The sequence below is a fragment of the Schistocerca nitens genome, chromosome 4 (genome assembly GCF_023898315.1).
Source record: "Schistocerca nitens isolate TAMUIC-IGC-003100 chromosome 4, iqSchNite1.1, whole genome shotgun sequence".
Taxonomy (NCBI): Eukaryota; Metazoa; Arthropoda; class Insecta; order Orthoptera; family Acrididae; genus Schistocerca; species Schistocerca nitens.
The window spans coordinates 658666144-658679614 of NC_064617.1; the positions used below are offsets into that span (position 1 = coordinate 658666144).

At 44.6% G+C, this 13471-nt stretch overlaps 1 protein-coding gene across 1 annotated transcript in view; it reads left to right on the plus strand.

Annotated features, from left to right (window-relative positions):
* Positions 1-342: 342 nt before the first annotated feature.
* LOC126252490 (uncharacterized) overlaps positions 343-13471 on the plus strand; it is a 40617-nt gene continuing 27488 nt past the window's right edge. The window contains exon 1 of the mRNA XM_049953385.1: positions 343-478. Coding sequence (XP_049809342.1) covers positions 343-478 — 136 coding nt within the window. The remainder of the gene's footprint in view (positions 479-13471) is intronic.

Here is a 13471-nt window from a genome sequence, read left to right on the forward strand (position 1 = left end):
CCTCGTCGAGCGCCACAGCACTGTGTCACGTTAGCGATCTTTCGGTCGCAGATGCAGCTGAACGAAACATCGACAGAAACCATTCGCCACCTCCTACGATTCAGTCGGACTCGGCCCTAGATTTCGGAACCCCTTAGGGTGCTGTGGCGCATTGGACATGCTTGGCCGCCGTGTAATGTTGCGTAGCGGATAACAACCGCCGCGTGGCGTCTGCTGACCGTCCTATCTGGCGCGGACGGTGCTCGGGGCGGAGAACCGCGGCACACCATTACCGCTCCGCCAGCAGCTCTCAGCTGCTGCATAAAAGCTGGCCGTTGGCGTCCTCTACGTGCAATCTGCACGATGTCCACCTGGACTACAGCACGGAGAGTACCTTCTCAGCCCTCCTTGCGAAAGATACTCGTCGCGTCATTCTTACTGCTAACCCCTAGTGCTACTTGCCGACAGGAAGACGACACCGCCGACAGTATACTGGCAGGTACGTGAACCTCCTGTCCAACACCACGAATATGTGAGAAAATGTAGTTCAGATGTTCTTTGGCGTATACTAACTTCCAAAACTCATGGACGCATCTCTTTAGACACCAGAGAAAGCAAAATAACAAACCACTTCGCTGAGCCCTTTTAATTTTCTTGTATAATTTTCATTCTATACGTAGACCGTCTTGTTCCCGTAATAACCAGCAGCCGAGTCAGGAATTTTTCAGCTAAATACAAGGCGAACTAATAGTGGAGCACTGGGGGGCCCTAACTGGGAATATTCGAGAGGGAACTTCCAGTTCCGCAATTCTCCTAGAACCAAGAGAAACGTCTAGAAAAACTTGATCAGAAATCGATGAAGGGGAAAATGTTTAACACAATTCTGGGACAATATATGCCACACAAAATACTGAAAAGCCCGATGTGTGTGGAAGCGTGTTTGTTTATTTGTGTACAGAATGAGGTCGATGACTTGCTAGATATGTGAAGTGTACCTTTGTAGTTTTCTGTTATAAACATTCCGTATAGGAAACAAGTTCATGAGTTTCTCCTACACAAATTCCCATTCATATCCATTTTAATGGTTTCTGCTGACAAAGAAGACGTTGATCTGTCAAACCACACGAAATACAGTTTAAATACAAATACGTCGTACCTCATACCTATTGGTCGTAGATATCGGTATTCTGCAGAAATTATTGTAAATAGAGACTAGGAGAAGAAGAATATTATTGCAAACTAGTGACAGCATCATATATATTACTTATTTAGTGTGCCAAGACTTCATCATTTTGTTGATTATCCTTCCGTGTAAAGGATGCAGCAGTTGCTATTTTTCTTTGATTCTAGGAACGTAACTGCAACATTAATTATTAATTAATGACGTTGGATGTTACAGAGATCTTTGGTGTGACGTCACAAGTGCTGTACTGCTATTAAAATCGTTCGCCAATATTTTATAACGTCTTAGGTTTCAGATATTTATTTTGACGCTTATTGGTGATAACCTTTGCTGTAAAAGTGATTTATTAGTAGATTTTCTTTCATATCAGTCTTCCTCATTGTATCATTTTGTCGAGTGGTCTGTTATTCGCGAGTGTGCTTACATCATTCATCGAACTCTTATCAATGTGTTTACATTTCGAGGCGTACAGTTGCAGCTGTAGCGGTTCTAAAGCTACGTACTGACAAAAATGTTTGTGCACTGTTATTCGGTTATTAAATTTGGTTGTTTTCAACGGCATCTCGTGCTGTTTTATGTAATGTAACAGTTTAATAAGATTTCGGAAACTTTCACTCACTGTGTTTCAAACAGTTGTTTGTCTGTTGTGGTCATTTATTAAATTTAGTACTTTAGTTTACAACCGGTATTTCCTGCTGTTTCTGGTGAAATATTTCAATAAAAACTTTCGGTCACTGTGTTTAGTTTCTTTGATTGTTCCAGTGACCGCTTGCCTTCTTGGTTTTAGATAGTAAATTATCTGAAATTTTTGTGGTAGGGGAACTCGGGGCGGAACGGGATACTTAATGTTTAACAATTTCTATAAAATAAGTGAACACAAGGAAACACTTCTTAAAGTGATAAAAAAAAACACCTTGTAGTGTAACGTAATGTACCTTATTTTAAAATCACTTAAAACAGTACATTTTGCATTTTTTACAATGTTTCAAAGAAAGTCTTGCATATTTCCCATTCCGCCCCACCCACGGGGCAGAATGGGATAAGGGTATTTTTTGTTAAATTATTACATAAACGTTGAGTTTGAATTACGAATATCGTATTAAATTATGACAAAATGCTGTATAACAGGCAATTCAGACTAAGGAATGTGTAATTTAAACAATTAAAAAGTCATTCTTCAAAATAAGAAAATATTTTAATGCCATTCTAAAAAATGTATACTGCTTAATAACCACCAAACCACTAACTACTAGCCCTTTCGACAATAGTCACAAATCAATATTTCCTCTTCATCTTCACTGTCTATGCCAGCACATGAATTGTGTGCCCACTCTGCGATGCGACCCAGCCCTCATTAGAAACGAAGTAGAAGTCCCCACAGTAGAGACACTCAGCATCCTCTCTCTCTGATTCTCTCTTCTCCATCATCGTCTTACTTTTATTTTTCTTAAGGTCTCTGATGTCCTCTGTTTTGGTTTTTTAGGGTGTACAGTTTTATATTTTTGCCTTAAGTTGCATTGCGTCTGACGTCTCTGTCCCGACATTGTTTAGATTTCTGCACCCTCCTCCTTTCTGTAGGCCTACTTTACGTGCGACAGCATTCTGCTGTTCCTTCTTATAAGGAGAATCTGTTAATACGACGGTTTTTCCTTTTCGTTTTGTAGTCCGCCGAGTATTTTGATAGGTTAGTGTGATTCGATTGACAGCCTCTGGCGGTATCTGGAAAGCTGAGTTGTTCGGCGAACGTAGTTGATTGGGAGAGTCTGGCATCCATGAACATCCAGGCTGGGTTTGCTTTCTACTTGCATCAAAATATGACGGGGCAGAACGGGACACTATCCCATTCTGCCCCGTCCCGTTCCGCCCCAAGAGGTTAACAACTTGTATGGAGTGTAATAACTGACATATTTAAACGCATTAAATAACTAAAGTATAACAAATGTCATGCACTTTAAGGGAATGTGTCATTTTAGGGTATACAATTAACAATTAACAGCTTACCTGGCGTTGAAATTCACCAAACGTTAGAACAACGCAAGCGGTAACGTGACGGAGAACAATTCACTTAGATCTCGCACTTCAAATTAAATCAGAATGGCTGCCCTCACTTCCCTTCCATTCGGAGAAATAGTTACATGCTCATACAACAGGCTGCAACAATGTCCAGTCTAGAAAAGAGCAATTTTCCATTGTGCCCCGCTATCCCGTTCTGCCCCGAGTTCCCCTATTGGTGCTAGTTGGTGTTTTGTAGTATTTATAAACGTGTTTGCTTTATTAGTAGAGAACGAAATTCGAGATCATTATTTTTGTTTCTTTAAATTGTTTTACTGTATTAACTGAACATAGGTAACGTATATTTTTAGATTTTTCAGTAATTGTTGACATTTTACCTTGAATGAGAAGTGTGGGCTTTGTCGAGATTTGTGAGAATAGGGTTACGGCGTGAGATTTGTTCAGAGTAATATAATTGAGGAGAATGCAGTGGGGAAACCAGTGGGTATTCTAGAGGAATCCCCCCTGGAAATGCAGAATTTGTGGCAGGTACAAGTTAGCAGAGAAGCAGGAGCGTAAAAATTGTGCTCTTCACGTAAAGTTACAAAACTCAAAGGATGCACTAGATAGGATGAGGATGGTGAAGGGCGTTGAGGATTGGGAACTGGAAGTTGGCAAGAAGGCAGCTAGGAGGAGGACATATTCATACAATAGTGCTTTCAGTACCACTAATAGATTTGACCAGCTGTCAGAATCTATTGAAGAGGAGCCTCTTGTAGCTGTAGGTGTAGGAAACATGCAGCAGAGCTCGGTAGTTAATTTTCTTAAGACACCTGCAGTTTCAAGCAGAAAGAAGAAGGTTCTGCTACTAGGTAGATCACACGGAAGAGGTGTCGGCCAGAAGTTGCAGGAAATGCCGGAGAATGAGTACCAAGTCATCATTATTGTGAAGCCTAGTGCAGGGTTGGCTCAGCTGAATGTTAACTTAGAGGAGTTACGTAGGAACTTTATGAAAGAGGATCAGGTAGTGATTGTGGGTGGACCTGGGAATAGTCCTGGTAGGGATGGGGAGTATGATGCTGGTGGTGACCTGGAAAAGATAGCTACTCAACCTGGTGGCACAGATGTGCACTTCGTGCAACTGTTTCAGTGTCATCATCTGCCTCGTCTTTATGCTATTGTTAGGAGTGTTAATATGGGGCTTGAGAAGGTACTGATGGCGGAGAGCAAGGCACACATTTCAGTGGGAAAGGTATGCCTGTCAATAGATCGGGTTTCACTGGGCATGACATGCACCTCAATAGGAATGGAAAGAGAACGTTAACAAAGCTTATAGATGACAGCGTAGTAGGCTCTCGTGGGATCACTCATATGAAAATTCCATCAGAGCTACACCTTTTTCTGGATTGAAGTCAGTTGATAATTATCCCTGCTTAAAGAAAATCTCTCTAACAAAAGAACCACCTTCATAGAAGATCAGGTATCCAAGAAGTGAAGGAAATTAACTTATGTCACCAAAATGTAAGAAGCATTACAAATAAAGTTAGTGAACTGCTTATAGATGTTGATTCCGACAGTATCAGTATATGAGAGCACCACTTAAATAACTTGACAATTCAAAGGCTTCCTTAACCAGGATAAACATTAGTTGTCTGTTCTTCAAGGAGTTAAGGAGTTCTTTGTGGAGTGGGAAGAGTGGTCTGTATGTAAAAAAAAAGTATTCAGTTTGAGTCTGCAGATGTTTCAAAGCACTCCACTGAACAGGTATTTGAAAGCTGTGCAGGTTTGGTTGAATTTAGTGAAATTAAACTTCTAATTGCTGTTATTTATAGGTCCCATAACTCTGACTTCAGAACATTTCTCCTCAAGGTAGTAAGGATTATTGATTCACTTTATAGGAATTACCAAACCTTATTGTATATGGTGGCTTCAGTATTAATTTTTTACGTGATTGTGGAAGGAAAGGACATTGGACGATCACCTAAATTCATATGATCTGATGTAAACTGTATTTTTTCTGCCAGGATGTATGGGAACAGGAGTACCAACATAGATAATATTTTTATTGATTCGTCATTAATTGATGGTCATTCTGTTAGTAAAATGGTGAATGGCCTTTTAGACCATGAAGCACAAATTTTGGCACTAAAGGACTAAAAAACGTTATGTCACAAGTTACAAACTATGTTACAATTACAAGCTATCTAGGAAAGATAACACAGTGGCAATAGCGAGTTTTTTAAACCTCGTTAAGTAACAAGAGTGGAGAATGTTTATGGTGCTGATAACATAGATGACAAATATAATGCTTTCTTTGACACATTTCTCATCATCTTTGAAAGTTGCTTTCCATTAGAGCGTTCAAAACAGGGTACTTCCAGTAGAAGGCAGCCTGACTACTGACTAGAGGGATAAGGATACCTTGTAGATGAAATTGGCAACTATATCAAAAGTTAGAAGTAGACGTAATCGAGCTACAGTAGCCCATTACATACAACAATTTAAGGTGCTTAAAATGTTATTAGAAAAGCAAAGAGCTTGTAGTACGCAAACAGGATAACTAATTCACAGGATAAAATTATAAACAAATGGTCAGTTGTAAAGGCAGTGTCTGGTCAGCAGCACAAGGTCGAGAAGATAAAATAGATGCGAAATAAAAATATTCCTGTTACTGATAAGTCAGATATATGTACAGAATATGTACAGTATTTATAGTTGGTGAATTATATAAAAGCTTAGTTTCTAATGAGAATCGTATAACTCTTTGTGAAAATTGCATTATGAGAATGACATCTGAAATACACTTCCATAGTACTGAAGATTAAGGACTCGTATGGCTAAGATGAAATATCTGGCAGTATACTAAAGTACTGTACTGCACATGTTAGCGCAGTGCTGAGCCATATTTGTAATTTTTCCTTTAGGAATGATCACTTTCCTGAACGATTAAAGTACTCAGTAGTAAAGCCACTTTATAAAAGAAATAAGGTAGGCAAATTTAGACCTATTTCTATGCCATCAGTGTTTGCTAAATTGTGGAATACGCTGCGTATGTAAGGATAGTTGATCATTTCATTTCACATAATTTGCTTTCAAATGTACAGTTTTTTTATTATTATTTTTTATTTTTTATTTTTAAAAATAATTCTTTATTATCAAAAACCATTATAATTATACAAACTAACCCACTACCTTACTACATTAGTGGGTCCTAATATTTATACATTTGTATTGAAATGTTGCAGCTAGTTCAGTATTTGTTGGTGAGCTACAGTTAATATTAATATTAATAACAATGGGCATCTATTTATTTCCTATTCCTATGACTAATTTAATTTGTATATGTATACTGCAGCGTCACATATGTGCCAGTAAAGATATAAACCTATTTGCAATTGCCTTGCTCTTCGAGCTAACCCCGAAGAGCATGCCCCTGGCACTGGGCAGGCCTCGATGTTAATTCGCTGCAGTCCCTATCTTAATTTCCTATAACTAAGTCCTACAAACTAACTTATTCTACGTCAAATCCGGTGTGTGTCACGATCAGTGGTTGTTCCCCACTCCCCCTAGTCCTGCACGTGGCGGATTCCAACTTAGATGTAGTCAGCCAGTCCACGCACAGGCGGTATGGGAATAGGGCTCCTAACCGCAATTGGTGGTTATTGTATCTCGCCTAAATAGTCAATGAGAACTTTTCGAGATACCTCGTTAGCCAAGGTGTTTAAGGTCTGAAATGTTCCCTCTTGTCTGAGTAGTTGGTATGTGTCGCGGTTGGGTGGTCTGTCTCGTAGTGTGTTCAAATGGTTCAAATGGCTCTGAGCACTATGGGACTCAGCTGCTGAGGTCATTAGTCCCCTAGAACTTAGAACTAGTTAAACCTAACTAACCTAAGGACATCACAAACATCCATGCCCGAGGCAGGATTCGAACCTGCGACCGTAGCGGTCTTGCGGTTCCAGGCTGCAGCGCCTTTAACCGCACGGCCACTTCGGCCGGCCCCATAGTGTGTTGGCAACATCATTGAAGAGGGGACATTCGTAAACTACATGCTCGGGTGTACCCTCCGGATCACCACAGTCACACGCTGGTGTTGCCCTCTTCCCAAATCGACATAAATAAGTCGGGTAGGGTCCATGGCCAGTGAGAAAGTGGATCAACCCTCGCGTAGGCTCGAAGTACTTCAGTCCAAGTCGTTCCCTGACATCAGGTAGGAACTGGAAGGTTCTTCGTCCCGTCTCTTCTGCTTCCCAAGTCTCCTGCCAGAGCTCCTCCCCTCTTTTCCTTATCTCTCTTTTATCCCCCACTCTAATACCCATAATATCAGCAATCTTTTCATGATTTCCCTTCTTGGCCCAATACCACGCCGCCCGCTCCCTTATCTTTACGTCCAGGGGGCAGAGCCCCATTATGGCTAATAGCCCCCCCCCCCCCCCCCGGAGATGTTCTATAGGCACCTACTGCTCTTAGTACCATGCTTCTCTGGACCCTTCTCACGGCCATGGCGGGCACAACCCTCGTGAGCCTGTGCGCCCAGACTCCCGAGCCATAGCCCACAACTGAGGTTAAAATACTATTGTGATAGAGTCTGATTAAGTGTGGAGGAAGATGAAATCTTTTGTGACCTATTGAAATGAGATTATTTAATATCTGAAGGGCTCTTTGGGTGACAGTATCAATGTGTTTTCCGAAGTTCCACCTCTCATCAATGATAACTCCCAGGTAGCGTGTCTCTCGTCGTCGGAGAACTGGTGAACCGTCTATTCTTACTGTCGGGTTTCTGATAAGTTGTCCTTTTAGTAGTAAGTAAGTGGATTTACTGGGTGAAATCGTCATTTTAGTCGTGTGGCACCACTGTTGGAGTTTGTCTAATGCTGTCTCTATTTTCGGTTCAATGTCTTCGCGGCTACGGCCACCGACCAACAGAAGGAGGTCATCCGCGTAGGCTATCACATCTAGCACCTCATTACTTTGTTGCAATCTATCTAGTAAAGGCTCCATATGGATGTCCCAAAAAAGGGGTCCTAAGACAGAACCTTGGGGACATCCTTTCGTAATTACCTTCCCAACTCTTTCGCTAGACGATGATAACCAGACCTCTCGATCCTTACAATAGCTCCTCAGGCAACCATATAGCGGCCCTGGACAGTCTTTCTCTCGCAAGCAGGAGAAGAGCGAAGGCCACCACAGGTTGTCAAAGGCGCCACTGATATCCACCATGATGCCAACCACGTATTTGTGCGGGGTCGAGTCACAGACCTCGGCCGCCAGGGCAATTGCATCAGATGCCGATCGCCCCGGCCTGAACCCGAACTGCCTGTCACTCATCCCACACAACACTCGGTGTGCTGTCAATCTGTCAGCTAGTAATTTCTCTAATATTTTGCCAAATACGTCCAACAGGCAAATCGGCCTGTAGGATTTTACTTCTGCAGGGTCCTTGTCTAATCCTTTCTTTATAATAACTACGTTCGCCATTTTCCATTTCTTCGGGAATCTTCTCTGTCTGAGGCATTCGTTATATAGATGTGTTAGTGGCGCAATTAGCTGAGGCGCCAAAAACTGCACTACCTCCGCCACAATGCCGTCTGGCCCAGGTGCTTTCCCTTTTTTCAGTGATCTTATATGGGTTGCCACCTCCTCCTCTGAGAAGGGGTAGACAGCCGTTTCATTAACATATTCTTCTTGATCTTCGTCTCTAAGTCGCATCTGCCCCTCTGTCTCCCCATCCGCATTATCGTCAGGCAACAGGGACCGGAGGAGGACCCCCGCAGTCTCCTGCCAGGACTCCGTCATCCCGTCCCCGTGCCTGACTGTTGATAGTTCCAGAGGAGAGCGGATTTTTTCCCTTACCAATTTGTACGGAAGCCCCCATGGGTCAGTGACTAGCTGGTTAAGCACGAAGTTTTCCCAGCTTCTCATCCTGACTTCGCGCAGTTCCTTTTGGAACTTCCGCTTTTCCTCTCTATATAGCATCTGCCACCTTTGTCGTTCCTGCCAGACGACACTGCGCTGGTAGTGCTTCCTCAGCCTTCTGACAGACTGACGCAGTTCTCCCAGTTCAGCAGTCCATGGTGACGGAGAGGCCGCTATGGCCCTCCTCCTCGTCGGTACGGCTGCCTTCACCGCTCTTGTCACTGCATTCACCAGTTCCTCTGCTCTCTGGTCTACGTCTATGTCCAGTTGCATGTCACCTTCTGGTAATGGAGGAATGTCACACTCCCTCGCTAGACGTTCCCAGTTTGCTCTCCTGTAGTTCAGTTGCACCTCCCACCCCGTGGCCCAGCGGCACTCTCTTTCTCCCAAGGTGAAACATATTAGATTGTGGTCACTTGTGGTGGCGTTCTCTATGACTTTCCAGTTTTGGATAATGTTTGCCATGTTTGGAGTTGCAAGGGTGACGTCAATATTTGTGCCCTGTCCTCCCCCTGCAGCGTAGGTAGGAGGATTGCCGGCCCTATTTGCCACCACAAGTTGTGATGCCATTATGAATTCTTCAGCTTTTTCGCCGTTAGCGTCCCTTGTGCCACTGTACCACAGGGGGGGATTTGGCATTGATATCAGCTGTTATCACGATCTTTCTTCCCTGTAACGCCGTGGTAACTCTCGCTAGGTGGTCTATGTGATGTTCCATGCTTTCCCCGTACTGGAAGTACATGTTTATGAGAGTTATGGTCCCCATAGGGGTTTGAAGCTCCACGACGTTACAGTGGCTCGTTGTGAATTGCGAGAGCGTGGTGACTCTCAGGAGTCTATTTGCAATTATAATTACTGCCTTCGGGTCGTCCCCTCTGCTGACTATTTGCCAGCTCGCGGCAGCAAAAGCTATTTTTCCGGCCAGGGAGTATGGCTCCTGTAGACAGAGTACATCTAGTCTCCTCTCCTCCACCTCCCTTCGGAGCTCTTGCATAACGAGTCTGCTGTTGTGAGTGTTAAGCTGTCCAATAGTTATTTTAGTCATTAGGGGAAGTAAGTATGTATTCGGTCATGTGGCCAAGTCTTACTCCAGTCGAATGCAATCCGTCCGTGTGCTACTACTGATTGTTCGTAAATGTCGTTAAGATCAAATTTCTCACCTCGTCTTTCAAAAACTTTCTTGAGCAGGTCTCGCAAGGCTCCGAAGTCGGTGGGAAGATTCACTGATTTTAGCTGGATCCTGTCAACAGCCTCCATAACCGAGAAGGTTATCTTTCTGCCTTCTTCATGTCCTACGGGGACCACATGTCGTAAGGCAGTGGTCAGGGTAGCCGGCTGCTCCAATCTGGATAGTTGCATGGTGTACTCCAAGTTGGGGTACACCCTGACTGGATCAACTGGTGGCAGTCTTACTATTGGTGAACTTTGTATCGTGGGGCTCGTACTTGAGCTTGTTACTGTGTTTTCTTGTATGGGTTGTTGATTTGTTTGGTTGATATGACTGTCTTTAAGCGTTGCCACAGCCACAGGATGCCCTTGCCGTTGCTGGTGTAATTCCGGCTTTGTTCCCCGGCTTTCAGAGGAGAGAGTTTCGGCCATGAGGGGGAGATCAGTTTGTATGCCAATGTCCATAGTTGTAAATTCGGTTTGTATGGCTTTATCTATTGTTTCAGTTTTAGTGGCGCCCGAGAGCGACCTCAAGAAATCCTTGAATCTGTTTGCCCTCATGGCGTCCCTCCTCCTTTTGCTCGGGGACTTTCGCTTTGGCATCCTGTTCGGTATGCCGGGCTCAGCCATAGTCGGTTCTAGAAATTAACCTTTGCTCCAACATTTTGTATGTCGGGCAATTCCTGCCTGTGGCTCCGCAAGACTTCTTCCCGCGATTCTTACATGGTATACAGACTGCCGCCGCCTTGCAGTCTTTGCGACCGTGACCGTGCTCCCCACACCTGGTGCACGCCGGCTCCCTGGTGCACAGCCTTAGGACGTGATCCAAGTCACCACAGTTGTGGCAACGAGGTACCACGACATAATCTCTTGTGTTTATGGCGTGAAAGCCAACATATATTCTGCCCATTGTTATTATTTTTCTCCACATTTGCGCTGACACCTCGGCGACGTGATGTACAACATCACGACCCCTTGGCCCAGTCTTGAATTTTAATTTGAAACAGTTCTTAAATTCTTCTTCGTCTATTTCGTCAAAGTTTTGCTTTCTAATTGTATCTAGGAGTTCGTCATTAGTCGTTATTGTTGGAACGTCATATAGTATGACGAGAGGATTTCTTTTCCTCGGTGGTTCGCATTTGACCACCGAGTTCAGTTTTTGGTTGTTCAACAATTTATTTTTATCTTCCTCAGAGGCTACTTCTACGATAACAGAGCTTCTGCTCGGTTTTACTTTTTTGATTCTTATTTTGTCTTTTACTGGGTCTACGCCTTTTGTAAATAATTCTTGAATTTTTTTCACACTTGTGTCTTGCCCAGGCAGTGTCCTGAGGAAAACTGCTGTGTCTGTTCTCTTTGTCATTTTTTCAATAGTGTCTTTTGTCGTGTTTTGTGGGCGCTTAGTGGGCGCTTGCGCGGCCACAGCCGCCCACGTCTTTGTCGGTTGCCTCCTTAATCTATCGTTCTCCTTTTCGAGTTCCTCTACCCTACCTTCTAGTTTAGAGTGGGCAATAGCCCAAGCTGCCAGCTCGTTCTTGATAATGGCAAGACCTGCTTGGCTTATCTTTCCGTTTTTGATTTGCTGCTCCATGAGCGACGTGATTCTCGTATACCTTTCCATGACTGTTTCATTCTCTGCCTGTCCCTGCTCGTCCTGGGGAGAGGGATCAGGCGCAGCAGAAGCCCGTGAATGCGCACACGAATCACTCGTATCGTTTGAAGCCATAGTTAGAACGAGTGATGAAAAAAGGTGGGACTTGCCCCGGACCGGCTCCTCTGGCATGGGGGGGGGGGGGGGGGGGGACTCGTGCAGCTCGCCCACCAACCTCGCCCCTAGGTCAAGGGCACTCCAGAACTGCCGGGTTCAGCGCGCCGTCGCCAGCGCACTGGTCCCCATCGATGGCCCCGTCGTCGACGATTTCACACGACGCTCCTCGGCAACTGCAACCCGCACTCCGGAGAGGCGGATGCACCACTCGCCCTTCGCCGCCTACTTGCCCGAGCTTCCACCAGAAGGCCAAGGACCCACTCCTACTCAGGTGGTGGGTCGGTCCCCCAGTCGTTCAGTGGTCTGGGCCCATCTAAACTAGCCCAGGCGATGTCACCACCTCCTGGGTTTGGCAGAACACGCCCCGGTTACCCAGGGGCGCGGCGAAGCACCCTTGCCGACTCGCGCCGTGATCCTACGCCGACAAACGAGGTCGCCGGCATGCAGAGCACCTGCTGGTCTGTGCCCTGCGAACAGAAAGGGACTGGTGTTCGGTCCCTCGACACAGCTCCCCCTGTGCCACGCACCCTTCGCTTTCGCATCGGGTTGGGTCGCAGCTCTCCCTTTTGACGCAAGGCAAAATGCCGAGCTTGACGTCTGGCACCACGGGAAGGCGGAAAGAGCCACTTGGGAAGGAGAGGCTATAAGAGACGCATCACTCCCCCTGTGAGGACTGCCGCAGCACACCCGACTGGAAAGCGATACGCCCCAGTGCGAGCTTCCGTGCCTTACGGCGCGCCAGCAACGGGCGGGCCCGCGCCGTAACGCGCCGTCAAGCGACTGACCTCACGCCAGACAAATGTACAGTTTGGTGTATTCTCTTTGTCTATGAAGTACTTGATGTGTCAAAACAGAGGTTGCGAAGGCTAAGCATATTTTTTGATTTAACTAAGGCGCGGGGGTGGGGGTTGGTTTATTTTCAGTAATAAGGCTTCGAAATTCCGAAGTAAAAATTTCTCAGTCCAATCTGGTCACTGAGTAGGCAGTCCGATGCTGTATTTGTGTTGATAAAGATTTCAGTTTCTTGGGGTTCAAGTTTCGTGCCTTTGACAGCAAGCTGTAGGTCATGGAGGTTCTGTTCTATGCTGGTGCAGAATGACTGTTGGGCAATGCGGCAACCACCATTCTGCAATGAACCAGTCATGTAACTTCCCGTGCACCATCTGAAGATGAAAGTAAAAAGGTTAGAAAACCGGTTTATAAAATAAACAAGTATTTAAAAAAAGTGTGTAGTTGCACTTTTCTGTATTTATATTGACCAAAATGTCACAGTTGCTTAAGCATACGTAACAGATACGCTTGATCTAAAGATAGAGAATTACTCGAAATAGAATTAATGAAAGTTCCCACGATAGCCGTAGCGTTACTATTATAATTTTTATAAGTATAAAGCAAGATCCTGTAAAACGAAAACAAAGTCGTGAAATATCTAACGCATTGCTTCACCCGTGGCCAGTTAAAATCCATCT